At 27.9% G+C, this 19,339-nt stretch overlaps 3 protein-coding genes across 3 annotated transcripts; 2 read left to right on the top strand and 1 right to left on the bottom strand.

Moving 5' to 3' along the window:
• Window positions 1-941: 941 nt before the first annotated feature.
• Window positions 942-2,381, top strand: LOC124930871 (5-amino-6-(5-phospho-D-ribitylamino)uracil phosphatase, chloroplastic-like). Its single transcript, XM_047471238.1, has one exon. It carries the CDS (start codon window positions 1,203-1,205, stop codon window positions 2,217-2,219), a length of 1,017 nt encoding a protein of 338 aa, XP_047327194.1. The 5' UTR covers window positions 942-1,202; the 3' UTR covers window positions 2,220-2,381.
• An 8,528-nt stretch (window positions 2,382-10,909) lies between these two features.
• Window positions 10,910-14,288, top strand: LOC124931119 (AT-hook motif nuclear-localized protein 5-like). Its single transcript, XM_047471511.1, has 5 exons — window positions 10,910-11,591; window positions 11,662-11,729; window positions 12,506-12,637; window positions 12,852-13,013; window positions 13,772-14,288. The coding sequence occupies exons 1-5, from the start codon at window positions 11,252-11,254 to the stop codon at window positions 14,009-14,011; spliced, it is 942 nt and encodes a 313-aa protein (XP_047327467.1). The 5' UTR covers window positions 10,910-11,251; the 3' UTR covers window positions 14,012-14,288.
• Window positions 14,289-15,740: 1,452 nt separating this feature from the next.
• On the bottom strand, window positions 15,741-18,775 carry LOC124932229 (probable LRR receptor-like serine/threonine-protein kinase At1g63430). The gene is made up of 9 exons (XM_047472847.1): window positions 18,502-18,775; window positions 18,289-18,427; window positions 18,006-18,221; window positions 17,817-17,933; window positions 17,597-17,751; window positions 17,128-17,531; window positions 16,686-16,979; window positions 16,187-16,402; window positions 15,741-16,103 (listed from the first exon to the last, which is right to left on the bottom strand). Exons 1-9 carry the CDS (start codon window positions 18,596-18,598, stop codon window positions 15,870-15,872), a joined length of 1,872 nt encoding a protein of 623 aa, XP_047328803.1. The 5' UTR covers window positions 18,599-18,775; the 3' UTR covers window positions 15,741-15,869.
• Between the last annotated feature and the right edge of the window lie 564 nt (window positions 18,776-19,339).

Genomic DNA, 19,339 nt, shown 5'->3' with positions numbered 1-19,339 from the left:
TTTATTAAAAATTTTGTTTTTGCAAATTTCACATACTATTAATTTTGTTCATATATAACTAAAAAATATTCTCCAACTCCATAACTGGTCAAATCAAACAGAGCCACATACATTCTCTTTTAGTCATTTTAATTTTCTAGATATTATTTTGCATTATTTGAAAATTAATATTTTATATGTATTTTTTTTTTTTGAAATTATCTCTTTATCAAAAATAAAAATATATATATATATATATTTTTTAGGATAAAGTTAAATTTGTGAATAATATAATCGGATATTATTAAACCAACGAAATACCCAATATATTAAATCTGGTTGTAGGACAAATGTAAGAGAGTGATTTGTAAATTTATCGAAAAAAATTAACCCAATCCAATCTGGAATCAATTCTACATTTACTTAGTTCCAACTCTATTAAGTTTAAAATTAATCTATTATTTCATCTTACATATATTATTAATCATATTAATTTACAGATTGATCATATATTAAAAATACTTTTTATTATATATATATATATTAACTTAAATAATAGCTTTGTTAGAAAATAAGTGAAATTAGGTTTAAGTAATTTTTTTTATTGAATTTATTAATATATAATTAAGATATATTTAAAATATTAACTATAATATATATATATATATATATATATATATATATATAATAATTGACCAGACATTCAATCCAATATTAATTTTATCACTTTTTAATAGCAAACTGACATAAATGATCAAAAATAAATTTATATTTTATATTAATATATATATATATATATATATATATATATATATAATTAAGCTCTATTAGTAAAAACATTAAGAATTAAAAAGTATTTTAATAAATAGTTATTTAATAAACTATATAATAAATTAAAATCCAATTTTGAAAACAAAATTAAGGATTTATTTGTTATTTATAAACCACAAATCCCGTCCCAAACCAGAATCTCCAATCTTCTCTCTATTCGCTCCTGGCGTTGAATTCAATCATCCAATTCAAGGTTAGGGTTCCTTAATCCTCCTCCCTAGGGCATAAATTTCCGCTGTAATTTCACTTTTATTTGCTGCATATTACTTATTATGCAATTTGATCGGAACTGACTGAATAATAGTTGGGATCTTTACTGTTTGTCGTATAAGCCCATCCCCAAAGTGATAAGAAAGAAAATAATCATTAACAGCTTCTTTTCTGTGATAAAAATGGTGGATTCCATTGCTGCTACATCCTTTCTAGGTCACAGGCCAACAACCTATGGAGGGTTTTGCTTTAAATTAGATGTTTCTGTTAAAAGATCAAGACTTGTTCACATATCTTCCCCATTAGTGAAATCTCAAGCTATTGAATTAACTAAGGAAGCCTTCAAAATACCTAGAGATATAGGACTAAACAGAAAACCATTGTCATGGCCATTAGAGAATAGAGCTGATAATCCAGCATTACATAATCCATTGCTCCGGCAAGAAAGAATGGGTTCAGGCTGGTTGACTGCTATTTTCGAATGGGAAGGTGTGTTAATTGAAGATAACCCTGAATTGGAGAAACAAGCTTGGCTTCTTCTTTCACAAGAAGAAGGGAAACCCCCTCCTTTAACCTTTCTCCTTCGCAGAATAGAAGGAATGAAAACCGAGCAGGCTGTTTCTGAAGTACTCTGCTGGTCAAGAGATCCTTCATATGTTAAAAGGTTAGCAAATCGAAAAGAGGAGATTCATCAAAGCTTACAAGGTGGAATTTATAGGTTTAAACCAGGATCAGAAGAGTTTGTGAAAATCCTCAAGAAACAGAAGATACCCATGGCATTAGTTTCAACCCGTCCTAGAAAAGTTCTCGAAACTGCTATCTTATCAGTTGGTGGAATCAAGGGTGTTTTTACAGTAATCTTGGCGGCTGAGGATGTTTATAGAGGAAAACCGGATCCTGAGATGTTCAATTACGCTGCCCAACTGATGTGTTTCGATCCCCAAAGGTGTATTGTGTTTGGGGATTCGAATCTGACGGTTGAGGCTGCTCACGATGCTCGGATGAAGTGTGTGGCTGTTGCGGGAAAGCATCCTGTTTATGAGCTCGCTGCTGCTGATTTGGTTGTGAGACGGTTGGATGAGATCTCTATCATTGATTTGAAGAATCTCGCAGCACTCGAGGAACCGGAGATGGAGATGGAAGAAGAAGAGGATGATCGTACACTATCATCGATTGCCACTCTTGATGATTTCTGGTAATGTATCTTCTTTTATCTAAAGAATGTACATAAATTTTTAGAATGTGTTGTGGATAACATATGGGAAAAGGAAATTTATGCTAGAGGTGTTCATCATCATTTGTATGTGACTTATAAATTTTATGTTTTTTTTAATAAATAAGAATATATATTGTTCTCTGGACTTGAATCTTGTATGTTGTGTTTGATTATGAATCAAATCTAGTTATTTTGAAATTTGGACTTGATTCTTGTATGTTGTGTTTGTTGGCAACACGAAATGGAAATTGATTCAATCATTCAATTGAGCTAGCTCCGAAATGATCATGTTTCCATTATTGCATTGAATTTCATTTTGTTTGAGTATTTTTTTAGCATTTTCAATGATTTTTTTTTTATTTTTATGATTTAATGATGTCAATAAAACCATGGTTTAAGGTGGTCTATAGAAAACTAAACAACTCCAAATGATGCACAAGCCAACATTGAAAATTCATTCCATAATCCATATCAATTGGTTGAAAAAATCACCGATAGAAGGAGACATCAATATCTTAATTTGTATGCAAAATATATACAATTTTTTCATTTCAATCAAATTGAACTAAAATTGTGTTATCTAAATACAACATTAACGCGACTAATTTTAGCAACGTATTTCACCTTTCACCCATAAATATATAGACAAATAAAAACGGTGAATAAAAAAATGTGCATACACAACCATATATGAAGCATTGCGCTTTGGTGGGACGAAATATGTGAAAAGGACGAATATGACATAAAATATTGATTGTCAACTCTCAATGCTTATTGTTGTTGTATTGTGAGTTTGAGTGCAATGTTAGAGTATAATATATTATATTTGTAAGATATCATCACAACATTATAAATGGTAATAATATCAATATTATATTATTTAGTTTTTTTATATGTCAATTATAATGTCTATATAATAGACATAATTTATGTAACCATGAATAACAATTAAATATAATATTTCTCTCTTTCTCTTTAGTTTAACATGGTATTAGAGTCTTGTTATTATTCTTGAGTTAATCAAGTGATAATCTTCCGCTGCCTCCATTAATGGTTACCTTAGTCATTGATGGAGGACTTTAATCATTTTCTTATTAATATTTGTTATGTCGGTGTTCTTAAGTAACTTATCTGGGGTCTTGAATTTTGTTTGAGTGAATTTGTTGTCGTCTAGTTTGATTGAGGATTTTAGTAGTTTGATTGGTCTTTGTTTGATTGGTTTTGGTTGTTTTGTTGAGTAAAGAGAATCGAATTTGGTTTGGGTTTTCCTTAAGTTTGTAATGTTTGGTTTGATTGTTTTGGTTTGGTTGTTGTGGGTTATTGATTTCAGTTTGGTTTTTTTTATTTTGGTTTTGGTTGTGTTGTTAATTTTGGTTGGTCTGAATCAAAGAAGAGATGTTTTTTTGGTGGATGGTCAATGGATTGGGCAAAAGAGAAGAGAAGGAAGAGAAGAAGATTAAGAATGCTACGTAATTTCTTATTGTTCGCGCTTTCATTTTCTGATTGTCAAACTCTCAATGCTTATTGTTGTTACATTATGAGTTTGAGTTAGGTTGTTAGAGTATAATATATTATATTTGTATAATATTATTAAAATATTATAAATTGTGATAATATCAATATTATATTATTTAGTTTCTTTATATGTCAATTATAATGTCTATATAATAGACATAATTTATGTAATCATGAATAACAATTAAATACAATATTTTTCTCTTTAGAAAAAGATTATATTGAATTGTTATTCATTATTACATAGATTATGTCTATTATATAGACATTATAATTGACATATAAGGAAATTAAATAATATAATATTGATATTATCACAATTTATAATATTGTGATAATATTTTACAAATATATTATATTATACTCTAACATCCCTAGGGGTGAGCATTTGGTGGTTTAATCCGAAATCCAATCCAATCCGAATTCTAAATACTAATTCGGATTGGATATTTCGGATTGGACTGAGATTGGATCGGATTGAGATCGGATTGAATTAAATCGGATTGGATTAGGATTATTCAAATTATCCAAACTACCTAAATAAAAATATATTTTTTAATTAGTTTTCTTTAAATTAAATTTAATCTCAAAATAATATATATTTTACTTATCATCACTTGACAACAATATTTATATTTATTTTTATTTTATTATTATTATTATTATTATTTTTTTTTATTGTTTTTTTCAGATTCAAATTTAATAATAATAAAAAATTCGAATTTTAAAAAAAAAAAAATTAAAAAAATTAAAAAAAAAATTGTTGACTAATTTCAAGCTGATATATATAAATATTTTTTAATTTGGATTATCCAAACCATTTTCAATCCAATCCGTATCCGATCCGTATTAATTAGTAAAATGGTTTGGTTTACGGATTGGATAAACTTAGTTTGGATTTAATACGGATCGGACAAAACGGATTGGTTTTACCCATTTGCTCACCCCTAAACATCCCCACTCAAACTCACGATACAACAACAATAAACATTGGGAGTTTGACAGTCAAAAAACGAAAGCGCGAACAATAAGAAATTACGCATTATTCTTAATCTTCTTCTCTTCCTTCTCTTCTCACTTCTTCCCAATCCATTGACCATCCACAAAATAACAGATCTTCTTCGATTAACAACCAAATCAAAATCAATCATATCAAATTTCACAAACTCCGAAACCAAATTGAAATCAACAACCCACAACAACCAAACCAAACATTACAAACTTAGGGAAAACCCAAACCAAATTCAACTCCCTTTACTCAACAAAATAACCAAAACCAATCAAACAAAGACCAATCAAACTACTAAAATCTTCAATCAATCTAGACGACAATAAATTCACTCAAACGAAATCCAAAACACCAGATAAGTTACTTAAGAACACCGACATAACAAATATTAATAATAAATGATTAAAACCCTCCATCAATGGCTAAGGTAATCATTGATGGAGGCAGCGAAAGACTATCACTTGATTGACTCAAGAACAATAACATTTTTGACGAGCCCCCAAAGGATGATAAATTCGTTATCATAGTTTTTGAACAAGGTTCTGATACCATGTTAGAATGAAGAGAAAAAAATTGTATTGAATTATTATTCATGGTTACATAGATTATGTCTATTATATAGACATTATAATTAACATATAAAGAAACTAAATAATATAATATTGATATTATCACAATTTATAATATTGTGATAATATTTTACAAATATATTATATTATACTCTAACACTCGAAATGATAATGTTTCCATTATTGCGATTGAATTCATTTTGTTTAAGTAATACTTTTTTTTAAGTATGTTTCAATTATTTTCTTTTTTTTGGTATGATTTAATGATGTCAATAAAACCATGGTTTAAGGTTTTCTATAGAAAACTAAACAACTCCAAATGATACACAAGGTCAACATTGAAAATTCATTCCATAATCCATATCAATTGGTTGAAAAAATCAGAGAGATAGAAGGAGACATCAATATCTTAATTTTTATGCAAAATATATACAATTTTTTCATTTCAATCAAATTGAACTAAAATTGTGTTATCTAAATACAACATTAACGCGACTAATTTTAGCACAGTATTTCACCCATAAATATATGGACAAATAAAAAGGGTGAATAAAAAAATGTGCATACACAACATATATGAAGCATTGCGCTTTGGTGGGACGAAATATGTGAAAAGGACGAATGTGACATAAAATATTGAAAAAAATCGAGTAATTGAATAAAAAAAGGTGTAAAATTGAGTAATTAGTTTAAAGGATCGTTCTTCTAAATATTGAAGAAGGGTTGAGAGGTTCTAAGAGTTTGCATTTTCCAATTCTTTAGCGGTGGTTTATTTAAAAAAAAATATCTAATACATCGGTTATAGTTGAAACTACAGTCTTAATACATTATATATTTATACATAATAGGCTAGATTTAAGAATTATTTAAATAATTGATTACTGCATATTGATTTATTTTAAATATTTATGTATATAGTGGTTATTGCTCCAAAAGTTTATATTGATCTATTTAATATACTTTTACTTTTTAATCTCAATCTAAATTCAGAAATATGTCAATAATTTATTCTTCAACTTGAAATGACTTATATTGAAGTGTGTTTTGGGGGAAGCAAGGACCGCTGCTCAGGTAAGATCATCTCCAACCCACCTGCAAACTCATCTCCATAATAGGTTTTAGCCCTTCAACCCACCTGCAAACTCAACTGCATTTTGAATTTTCTTGCAAATTCTCTCTCCTCCATACCCAAATTTGCAGGGACACTATTCACATACTCAAAAGTTTTCAAAACTTTCATTTTAGTCTAAATTAATTTACATAACTTATTTATATTTTAATTTGTTTACCTATTTTATTTATTTATATTTTAATTTATTTATATGATTTATTTATATTTTATTTTATTTATATATTTAATTAATGATAATTTTAATTTGTTTATATGATTAACTTATATTTAAATTTGTTTATATTTATATTTTATATTTTTTAAGTATTATAAATTTATAATAATAAACAATATTGATAAAAAAAATAATAAATAATAAAAACAATTTTAATAAAATAAAACACGTAGAAAAACCGAAAAATTACAATAATCCAAAAGGTTTGTTTTGTTGTATTTTTTTTTGTTTGTAAAATGTAATTTGTGTTTATTTAATAATGTTTAATTTATTTCATGCAGTTGTATAAATAATTGATTTATAATTAGAATTTAAAAGTAATTAATAAGTTGTTGTAAAGTTATGGGTTCAATTTGTAATTTTAGATAAATATATAGATAATATTGAAAAAATTAAAAATTATTATAAAAAGGAATATTATGAGAATATTCTTTTGAGTTTGAGTTTGAGTTTGGGTTTTTGGGTTGGAGATGAATTACTGTTTGATGGGATGTTTACTGCATTTTGGGTTTGAGAATAGGTATTTGGGTTGGAGATGGCTTAATCAATAGAATCCCAATATCATTTGATAATTGAGGTAAATCGTCTCCCTTATGGATATTAGATTCAGGCACATCTAATCATATGTCTCCTAATATTAACTCATTTGTATCAGTCAATTTTGTTCTACCGTCTTCCGTCATGACTGCCGATGGTACTCCAATGTCATTGGAAGGAATTGGTTTTATACATACATCTTGTTTTTCTCTCCCAAATGTCCACCATATTCCCCGTCTTTCTTTAAACATTGTATCTGTTAGTCAATTGTGTGATTCTGGTCTCACGATTTTGTTTACTTCTTCCAATTGTTGTGTTAAGAACTCACAGTCACAAAAGGTGATTGGGAGAGGTAGTAAGAAATGAGGACTTTATATTTTAGATGAACTCAAACTATCAGATGTTGTTGTCTCCAGCATTGACTTGTTATCATTTCGTTTGAATAGTTCGTCTTCGAAATTTTACCGTTGGCATTCTCGTTTGGGTCATGTTTCTGAACTTTTATATATTTGACAAAAAAAATCTCCAAATTTTTAAATTATTTTTTAAAATTATAAAAACTAATATTAATATTTATTTTTAAAATCAGATAAAAATACTTTTAATGAAGAAAGAAGATGTGAAATATTGTAACTTAGACTAATGATTAGTTTTAATTGTTCATATTTTTCACTTTATATTTATTTTAAAATACTATAAATATATATAATGACAATATTTTAATTTTATGTATTCTGGACAACGACGGACTAACCAAGAATTACCATATTGTTTCTATCTCTAATCAACATCGCTTGAGTTTTTCTTAATTCAGCTCAATTTTCGGTCAAATTGAGAAAAATTCGTTTTTTGGTAGGAATTTAGGCAATTTAGTACTTTGGAGTGGTTTTTAATTGGCTTTCATAAGTTCAACCCTTACTAAGTATTTGTATTTTATTTAGTTTGAAATTTAAGGGTTAATTTCATTCATCTTATTAGTAAATTTATTCGTTATTCTTAGCAATGAACCATGTATCATGCCATATCAATATCTTAGGCTTCTCTAACATTATTTTTAAATAATAAAAAATATTTTACAATAGTATTTAACATTTTGAAACAATAAATATAAATCAAAAGATTTTGATATTTTAATCAACAATGTCAAGAATGTCCGTTAAAGATATCAAATAGCTTAGGGTTAGTTTGATTTGTTGATTTTGATGAGAATAAGTCCAATCAAATAGGACAAGACCATTGGTAGTGAGTTGAATTTTTTTTATTCTATCTCATTTATTATATCATTCAATTTATTAATCAGATTATTAAAATATTTTTTATATTTTATAAATTTATTTTATCATTATATAGTAATATTTTTTAAAATCTTTCAAAAAAAAAAAATAAGAAGAAGAATTCACTCTCACAAAACTAACACAAATTTTAAATTATTCAAATAAATGAAACCCAACCTTTTAATTCTGGTGAAAAAAAAGGACAGAAACACGAGGTTTTTACTCTCTTCTTTCTTAGAGCCTGTTTGATTTTGGGTTTTATAGATTTTTTTTTTTTTTTTTTTTTTTGATGATTTTTTGGATTTTTTGAAATTAGATTTTCCATAAAATTACTATATTATAAATATTAAATTATTTAATTCACCCACTAAATATTAAAATACTTTTACATAGTTTTATTTAATTTATATTTTAAATATATAAAAAAAATTAATAATTTATTTGTAAGAAATCTATAATAATCATACTTTTATCAAACCATTTTTATAAACATAATACGAAAAAAAAGAAGTTATTATTGACTCATATTGAAGGTCCAACAGTAGATTATCATTCTTTTGGAAAAAAATTGTTGATCCTCGTTTAACACTCTTCCAACTTTATTTTAGAGAAAAAAATAATAACAAATAAATTCGAACAATTTAGTTATTTATAATATTAAATATTTCATTTTCTATCTCACGGTTAAAAAGATTTTGATATCCCTAATTGTTTGAGTCACTTAAAAATATATATGTAGAGATTTTAACGACATTGGTTCGTTCGTATGGACGGTTCGAACTACTACGTTAATTCGAACAATTATGTAATTAACAGTAAATAATAGAATCTCTAAATATTTAAATTAATATTTTAATACTTATTTTTTTAAAACATTTTGATATTTTAATAAAAGTAAAGTAAAATATTATTTAACATTTAAAAACAATAAATATAAATAAAAGTATTTTGATATTTTAATCAACGGTCAAAGAATGTCTGTTACAGATATCAAATAGTATAAGGGTTAGTTTGATTTGTTGATTTTGACGATTGGTGGTAAGTTGAGTTTTTTTTTAATAAATTAAACATTATTTCATTTATCATCTATTATATCATTTAATTTATTAATTAAATTAATAAAATATCTCTTATATTTTTTAAATTTATTTTATCATTACATTAAAAAAACAAAAAATAATAATTCACCCTCTCAAAACTAACACAAATTTAAAAATTTTAAATTATTCAAATAAATCAAACCCAACTTTTTAATTATGGTGAAAAAAAAGGACAGAAACAGACAGAAACACGAGATTTTTACTCTCTTCTTTCTTAGAGCCTGTTTGATTTTAAGTTTTCTAAATTTTATTGAAAATTTTTGGATTTTTTTTTAATTTCATTTTCCATCAAATTACTATATTATAACCATCAAATTATTTAATTCATCCACTAAATATTAGAAAAAAAATACTTTACTTTTATTTAATTTATATTTTAAATAAAAAATATTTTAATAATTTATTTATAAAAAATCTCTAATAATCATATTTTTATCACACCATTCTCTAAAAACATTAACTAATGGAATTAATACATTAACTAATAAGATAATTCGAATTGTCAAATAACATGTCATTTATAAAATAATGATCACTGTTGATTTTTTTTAATAAATAAAATTTAAAAGTATTGATATCTAATGATTAATAAACTATATTTAATAATTTAGGTTATGGTTAGTATAATCTATACACAAACTAAATTGAATAAATTACAATGATACTTATTGGAAACAGACTTAACTGAATTTGGATAAAAGAAAAGCTTAATTTTTTTTTAAAATATCTTAGTGAGATACTCTTTTAGATAAATAGTATTCTGTTCCTTCAAATTCACTTTACTATCATTCCAAATATTTCCAAGGCATAATAATTTGTATTTAAAGCTGGGTTTTTTTAGTATTTTTTAAAAACTCTAATAAAAATTAATTTTCGAATCAATTAATTTTTAATAATTATCTTACTCATTTCATTAACCAAAATATTAAAATAATTTTTATTTTAAATTATTATTTTTTATTTTATTTTATTTATATATATTAATGTCTTTAAATCATTTTACCCAAATTAATCCTAACTTTCTACATCATAAATAATTATTGATTTTTTCACTCTCATGATATTTTAAAAAACCCAAATCCGACAAGGCCTAAATGATTAACTAATAAACTGAATAATCAAACAATCCCTACATCAAATCATACATTAGAAACCAAAAACAAAAAGTAATCTTAACGGTTGGGATAAAAAATGAGTGACGTGTCATCATCTAAAGGGATTGAATTGAAGAGAAAGAAGATCAGTTTCAAGTTTCAGTAGTCTTCTCTAATGGCTTCAAAGTTCAAACCTTCAACCACACACAGTAGTAGTACACACAGTATAGAGTAGGATTCTCAATAGAGTCCTTTTTTTTTTTTTTTTTTTTTTTTTTTCCCAAAAGAGAAGTCAGAAACTTACGGCCCTGATTTCTGCTCCCCACAATAAATAACTATTCAAACAAGGAAAAAGTAGTCTTCTTCATCTTCCCCTTTTAATTCAAAAGCTCCAATTTTTGTCCTTTACCCTTCTCCCCCACCCCCACCCCCACCTTTATGTCACCAGCCTGCACTAATTCCCCCATTTTTTCATACCCTTCATTTCAAATCTAGGGTTTCTATTTCTATTTCAACATTTTCTCTTATATATGGTTACTAGAGGAGGAGCTTCATGTAAGTAAGTAAGTAAATGGAAGGAAGAGAAGACATGTCATCGACTCCTTATTATCATCATCATCATGGGTTACATTTACAATCTGGGTTTATGCCTGTTACCAATACTAACAACAACATTTCAGTTCAATCCAATAATACTTCAACCCATTTTGCTGCGTCCACTGGTCTGTCTGGTGAACTTGTGAAGAAGAAAAGAGGAAGGCCTAGGAAGTATGGACTTGATGGATCAAACGTGTCTCTTGGACTTTCTCCACTTTCAGCTAAATCTCCGGCGGTGGAGAACACCACGCCTAACCCGAAGAAGAGAGGCAGGCCTCCTGGAAGTGGGAGGAAACAACAGTTATCTTCTCTTGGTATGTATAGATTATTTATTGGAAAGATAATAAAATAATGGGTTTAATGATTCTCCTTTTGTTCTTGCAGGTGAATGGATGAATAGTTCGGCAGGACTGGCTTTTGCACCACATGTAATGCATATTGCAGCAGGAGAAGTATGGTTTCTATGCTTTGATACAATTTCTGTCTTAATTTTGATTGTTGTAGGATTAGGATTGTGGCTTCATTTTGAAATGTTTTTGTTTCCAAATTTATTATGAACTGGGATATCTTGAAATTGAAATTTGTAGAGTTTGTAGCTTTTTCCATTAAGAAGTTTTTAAGCCTTCATCAAGTTGGAAGAGCTATTCTATAGCAGACAACTTTGTTTTCATTGTATCTGGATCTTGGTTTATGTACACTTCCTTTCCAAACGAAATCTCACTTAGATTCATACTCAAAAGAGAAAATTTGATGTTATGGTGTTTCTAATTGAAGAAGAGATGAGGTTATTTTAGCTTCATTTGAGATCACGTTTGGAAAACCTGTTTGGAAACACTTTATGTTTCTTATTCTGGATCTGAATTTGTGTGGGACTAAGTTATGATTTCAAATAGATGATATATGACAGAAAGTGTTCCAGATCTATAACCAGATTCAGATATGGTAAAACATCGACTTATATCAACAGATCCTATAAAATGTCCAAATTTCATGACAATTGAATGGATAGATAATGGTCATTGGGAAATTTGTGATACTTAGGATCTGTATCCAAAAAAAATCATAGGTGGTTTCTAGCCAGATTTCATAAACAAAAAATTGTTTCCAAATAAGGGTTTTTCAATTTGATATAACTTCAGTTTTCCTACATTTGTGTTGTTTTTTCATTTCTTCCTAATGGGTTTTGATAATGAAATGACATGAATTTTATTGTCTTCTTTTCATGTAGGATGTAGCCTCAAAAGTATTGTCATTTTCGCAACAAAGATCGAGAGCTGTATGCATATTATCCGCAACTGGTACTGTTTCAGCAGTTTCTCTACGTCAACCTACATCGTCTGCCAACAATGTCACCTACGAGGTCAAAGCTCTTTATTTTCGAGATAATGATGAATCTTTTATTAATAAAGAAAGAAAATAAAAACTATTAAGAAAAACAGTTGAAACTAAATTCATGCAATAAACCTAGTTTTTTTAAGCCCTTAAGAGGTTAATGCACTTTATCAGTCCATATTCTTACATTTTAAACCCTGTCTTTTATGAATTCTGGCTTTATCGTTTTATTTCTTCGATAGGGGCGTTTTCAGATTTTATGCTTATCGGGTTCATACCTAGTTGCCGAAAATGGTGGACCCCGCAGTAGAACAGGGGGTATAAGTGTTTCTCTTTGTAGCTCCGATGGACATGTCATAGGTGGTGCGGTTGGTGGTATGCTTACTGCGGCTGGCCCTGTTCAGGTATTTGTATAATTTGTTTTGGATTGATCAATTGATGCAATCTTTACTTATATTAGAGTTTTTAATGATGTTTTTTTCCTCTTTCGTCTTTGAGGATTGGGTGTTTTTTTTGTTATTTTCAAAACTTATGAACATATCAACTAATTGATAAAGAGTTTTAAGGGTTTATTTGTGAATTTTGTCGAGAAAAAGACGGAATTGTTTGGTCATAATTGATCTAAACTTCACATGCAAATTTTTGTTTTTAGCTTTCTTACCAAATCTATTTGCTAGTGAAATAGTTGACTAATTGGTTTGCCTCTCGTATATTATTGACAATAATATAGGATATTTTGTATCAAATATTTTCATGATCCGGAAAAAATCTACATTTGTTGTGTTTGCCAAAACTCTTCAAAATAATATTGAGCTTGTTTGATGTAGTTTTGTTTTTCAAATAATTTGATTATTTGAAATAAATAAGTTCAAAACTTGTTTGTGTTATTTGTGTTAAATGACAAAAAATGAACTTGTATTTAATATTTAAAATTTTACAAAAAAAAATAAAAATGGGTAGTTTTGTATTTTCGTTTACTATTGAAACAAAAATCTATACTAGAATTTGAATAATGATTTGTATACCAAGCATTTAAAAAAGTCACTATATTCTGTATCATGTTCATATTATTTTGTTTTCATGATCTAGATCTAATGAGATTATGCGGAAAATCTTGGTTTCCAAATAGGAAAATGTTAACAAGGGTTATGGTTAATTGCAGGTGGTGTTGTGTAGCTTCACTTATGGTGGTGGTGGTTTGAAGGTGGCACAACCGGAGCTTATCAGCCCTAAAGTGGAGCATAAGTCTGATGACATAACATCATCATCATCACCGCCCAACCGTGCTAATGCTCCTCCTTCGGGTCAAAACCTTAGTTTAAGTTCTTCATCGGGAATGATGTCAGGTTTACGTCAGAATACGAGAAATCCCCAGATGGATATTGATCTTATGCGCGGCTGACTTGAGTGAGTTTGATGATATAATTGACAAACACATTAGGTGTTTTGTACATTGGGATGTAAATGAAACTGCTATCTATGTTTGATCATTATGTTGTTGCTAACAAGTTTGTTGTCCTAGGAAGATTGTTATTATTATTATTATTATCAGTAGTAGTATTAGGATTGTTGCTATTTTCATTATGTTGAAAATTGGAATCATTAGAAGAAGAGGTTAGAAAAGTGTACTTGACCAGATTAGAGTGAACTTCTAAGCTTTTTAATTTTATTTCATTGTCTCTTAAGTTCTTCAATTTTAATTTGGGCTGAAAAATTCAATTTGCTTGTATTGTTTGATAAAATCTTAAACAATAGAATTTGGTTTATTGGTTAGGTCCATGTCTAATATCTAACTCTTGGTCCATATTTTTAAATTGATCAACTATTATTTGAGATTCAACTTAGAAAATGTTAAATAAAGCTTTAATTTTGAATTGTCTAGACTTGAATTATCACATTTAAAGTTTTTCCTTCTAACAGCAAAATGTCGATCATATTATGGATTATTATTTTTAATCAATTAAATTCATTTTTTCTGTTCTTTTGTTGAAATGAAAGGATTAATGCATATGATAGAGTTTTAAAAAAGCTGTTAGAATTTTAGTTTAAACATAAAAAATGTGTTTAATTATAATTTTTTGCGTTACCTTATTACGCAAAGTTACTGTAACATCTTATTACGTAAACGTCCAAACACACTTATAAACGCCAAATCAAACGAGAAAAGAGATACAAACTGAAAACACATTTATAAACGCCAAATCAAACGAGAAAAGAGATACAAACTGAAAATATTCATTATGTGATTGGTTGATATTCAAAATAAACAATTTAAGCGGACAAACTAATTTAAATTAAGTAGAGAAAGAGATGAATAGTTGTTATGTTTAAACGACAAAAACCTTTTCATCCTAATTAATTAACTACATTTATATATTTTTGTTAGACATTCAAACCGCAATTTAATATAATAGTATTTAAGTATAACGATAAAAACCCGTACAAAATCACCCTAATTAGTTAATTACATTTATAATAAATAGCAATTCTCTTTACATTTTTTAGTTTTTTTTTTCGCACAGTTTTTTTTGTTGTTGTAAAACATTCAAACCACATTCGTCAATTTGTAATGTGTATATTTAAGAAAATATATTATTAAATTTAAAATATAAATACGTCCAAATTAGTACACATTGTACACAAAGTTATGGTTCGAATTGTGATAAATAAATATTGAATTTATCTTTTTTTCAATTTTTTTCAAATTACCATTTTTTTTGTTCACCCAAACCATTTTTTAAAATCTAAAATGCGTAAATCTAGAAAAAAAAATGACTTTGTTTAAAAATAATGCGTTCAAAATATATAAAAATATTATTTCATTTATAAACATTATAAATTAATTAAAAAACAAAAATGATACACTAAACAAAATAAGTAGATGTTTAGTTCATTTGAAAAAAAAATCTCAAATTATTAAAATGATAATAATTTAATTTTAATTGGACACAATTCAAAATTCACTAATTTAGTGAAAACTAACCGATTCAACTTCTCAAATAGGAATGGCATATTTTTAAATTTTAACCATGGTTGTTTATGTTTGACGATTTTAAAAATAGTGATTCGATTCAATTTTGAGAGTTTGATGGGTTTCCCAAATGAAATGTAGCTATTGATGAGACTTCCAATAACAGAAGATGAATAAACTCTTCTTCACTATGAAGTGTACAAACAAATACACAACCAAAATGAAGATTTTCTCCATGCAAATAAGAACAAAAGTCAAAAAACAGAATTTACACAAAATTTACATTAGTTTAGTTGGATAAAACAGCAAGCTCAGCCCATGCCAAAGGAGAGTTCTTCGTCGAATTAACAACAATTCTACTCTCCAACATTTCACAAATCTTTTCCATCGAAACCATTCTAGATCGATGTATACAAAGAGAAACAACTTCGCATATCACTTCAACATCTTCGTATCGAAAATGCTTCACCTCCGGATCCACCACATACGACATTACCTCGGGCATCTCAAGAAATTCACTAGCCTGCGTCAATTTTCCTTAGTGTAAACTAGTGTTTTCTTCGAATCAATTTATAAAAAAGAAAAAGAAAAATTGTTTTATCTTACCCAATCCACCAATAGTCCTTTAACCGGACAATATTGATGTCGTCCACTGATTATCTCCAATAAAAGTGAACCAAATGAGTATACATTCTCGTTCACACCAACATGTCGTCGTCTTGTTTCCAACGAATTTGAAACTATACCGGAAAAACGTGAAGATGACTTCTTTTTCTTCTCGGAAGTCGAAACAATTGACTTCCAATTCTCAAAATCAACCAGCTGCAACAGTAACAATAAAGAAAATTTCACATTATATCTTGGGTTATTTGAGTAAGTATGTTATTTCCCAAAAACAATATTAGAGGTATAAATGTATACAAAATTAATAATTTATTTTAAAAAATATAATATATTGATTGATGATTTGTGATTAATAAGGAGACACTCATTGTCAAGTTGTTGGTTAAAATTTGAAACTAATTTTGAAAGTAGCAGAAGTTTAAGATTTTCATAAACATTTAAATTAGTTAAACCTTTACGATTTTGAATTTATGATTCTTACCTTGGGTGAAAAATCATCGGTTAGATAAACAACATTGGAATTGAGATCGGAAATAGCAAAAGGTGGGTCGATCTCCCCATGGAGATACTTGAGTCCTCGAGCAATGCCTAAAACTATCTTCATTCGTCTCGACCAAGATAATTGGCATCCATCTCCGCAATGGAGATACTCGTAAAGCGTCCCATTTGAAGCATACTCAAAAACAAGCATCCTCGAGAAACTAGTATCGATCTCCCTACAATAACCTATAAGTTTCCCTACGTTCTCATGATCTAATCTCGCCAAATCCGCCACCTACAAATACAAAAAAGTACAAATATAGAAATTCATCAACAATGTATTATTATTCAAAAGTTCATAAGGTTATTCAAATAGTTAACAATAGGGGTTAAGTTTTTACTTTCGAATTATCCAACTTATTCGCTAAACACAAATAAACTACCTCTCTTTGAAAACAAAGCTCGCGAAATCCTGTCCATTGATCATCCTCGATAGAAACCGATACAACGGCTATTTCCTCCAAGGTTCCTTTCATGGTACCCTTATACACTATACTCTCCGAAGAAGATCCAATAATGTTGCTAAATTCTTCGCAAGCATCTTCGAGTTCTTGGCGGCTAAATCTCTTCACATCCTTCAAAATCTCACAATCGCTAGTCGGTTTCTTCCAAGGGATAACAACAACCGAAGACTTACTCCGACATCCTCTAACCGTTCTTAGGATAGCCACGAAGAACACAAAACTCACTATGGTTGCTGTAACTATTTCCAAAACTAGAAGCCATTTTGGTCTAGAACTAGAAGATATATATACATCTTCATTCTCTATCGATGATATAGGAACTCCTACAAATTAAAGAACAATCTTTTAGCATTTTATCGATCAATCAATTCTGTTTTCTAGATTTTACCACATTGAATCAAAGGGCGTTGAACGATATCTTTGATCTGAAAGCAATTCCCTTGAAAGCTTGATCTTGGAAGGTAATCGAAACACTTTGGTATGCTCCCATTGAAGAAATTGTAAGAGAAATCAGCAGTTTTCAATTGAAATAGAGTGATATTCCTGTCATAATCAAGTTCCATAAGATCCAATCCATCAAAGATGATGACAGAAACAAGTTTACTTACTTTCCATCAAGAACAGATCCAACAAACATGTTCCTTCCCAATTGCAATTCTTTTAGGTGCTTTAATTGCGAAAGCTCCTTAGGTAACATACCCGTCAATTGATTCGATTCAAGATTTCTGTAGAACATCAGAAAGAGATGATAATCCAACACCAAGAAAAAAGAACATTTCAAAAAAATGAATGTTTACAATTTGACAAGTCTTCTCAAACTTCCAAGCTCAGATGGTATTGAACCCATGAACTGATTCATTCCCAAATCCAAAACCCTCAAATATTTAAGACCCCCAATTTCTTTAGGTATTGAGCCAGTGAGCTTGTTTCCATTCAAGATCAGTTTTTTCAATGATGATAATAAACCCAATTCAGGAGCAAGGAAACCCTTTAACAAAGATCCAGAAATGTTCCTGTAAATCCACAATCATAATCAGTTCTTTCATGAAATGGATTATACACAATTTGAATGAAACTCACAATTTGAAAACGCGATCGTGCGTTACAGAACAGGAAACGCCTGACCAATTACAAGGGTCTGTGTTTACAGAGTCCCAATTATGTAATGCCATTAATGGGTCTTCATATATTCTTTCCTTGAATGAATAAAGAGCATAAACTGAAACACATAGAAAATAATCTCTATTGGAAAACAACCCACATAATGAAATTTCAAGAAGAATGCATTTTTACCTTCTGTTGAAGAGAAAGCGTCACAATTTATTAGAAAGAAACATAAACAGGTAAAGAGTAAATGATAATAACAAGAAAACCAGACAGGGGGAGACATGGATTAATGGCGAATGAAGAATGAAGAAAGAAGAAGATGAAGGAAAATAATAAAAATGTATTGAATTTGGATCAAGAAGAGAGAAAAGATTTGTTCTTGTATTGAAGCTTTCGATCATTAAAAATGGCGGTTTGATGAGAGAGAGAAGTGGAATAGCAAGAAGTTCAGTGAGTAAGTTCTCACTCTCTTCACAAGGAAATAAAGCATCCACTTTAAAATTAAAAATAACTCATTAAATTTTTTTTCTAGGCCTTGTTTGGGATTGAGTTATTTAAAGGGAAAAAATTCAATATATATATATATATTTGTATAACTAGCTAAAAGATATGCTCGTTATACTTTTTTTTTTTTAAGTAAACAACCGATAGTTAATTTTTAATTTTTCAATTTTTTATTTATATATTTATTAATTAAATATTAATATATTTTTTTTCTTATTTTTTTTCATTAATTAAATCAGTTAAATTTATTTATTCATAATTTTTTTAATTTTATATTTTACTGTAATAATTTTGGAATAAATTTTTTACTTATTTAATTTAATATGAACAAATGAAATTAATAATTTTTTATTTAAGTTTTGATTAATGATTTATAATAGTAGTAAATTATATTGTTTTGCCTAATATATATAATCAATAATAAATACTCTGCAAAAAATAAAATAAAGAGTTTTTTGATTAACGAAGAAGTAGAGAAAAAATATATTATTATTTAATTAATAAATATAAAATTAAAAAT

This window comes from Impatiens glandulifera, chromosome 3, assembly GCF_907164915.1.
Source record: "Impatiens glandulifera chromosome 3, dImpGla2.1, whole genome shotgun sequence".
Classification (NCBI taxonomy): Eukaryota; Viridiplantae; Streptophyta; class Magnoliopsida; order Ericales; family Balsaminaceae; genus Impatiens; species Impatiens glandulifera.
Note: the sequence above shows the minus strand (reverse complement) of the source record. Positions and strands in the feature narration are given on the sequence as shown.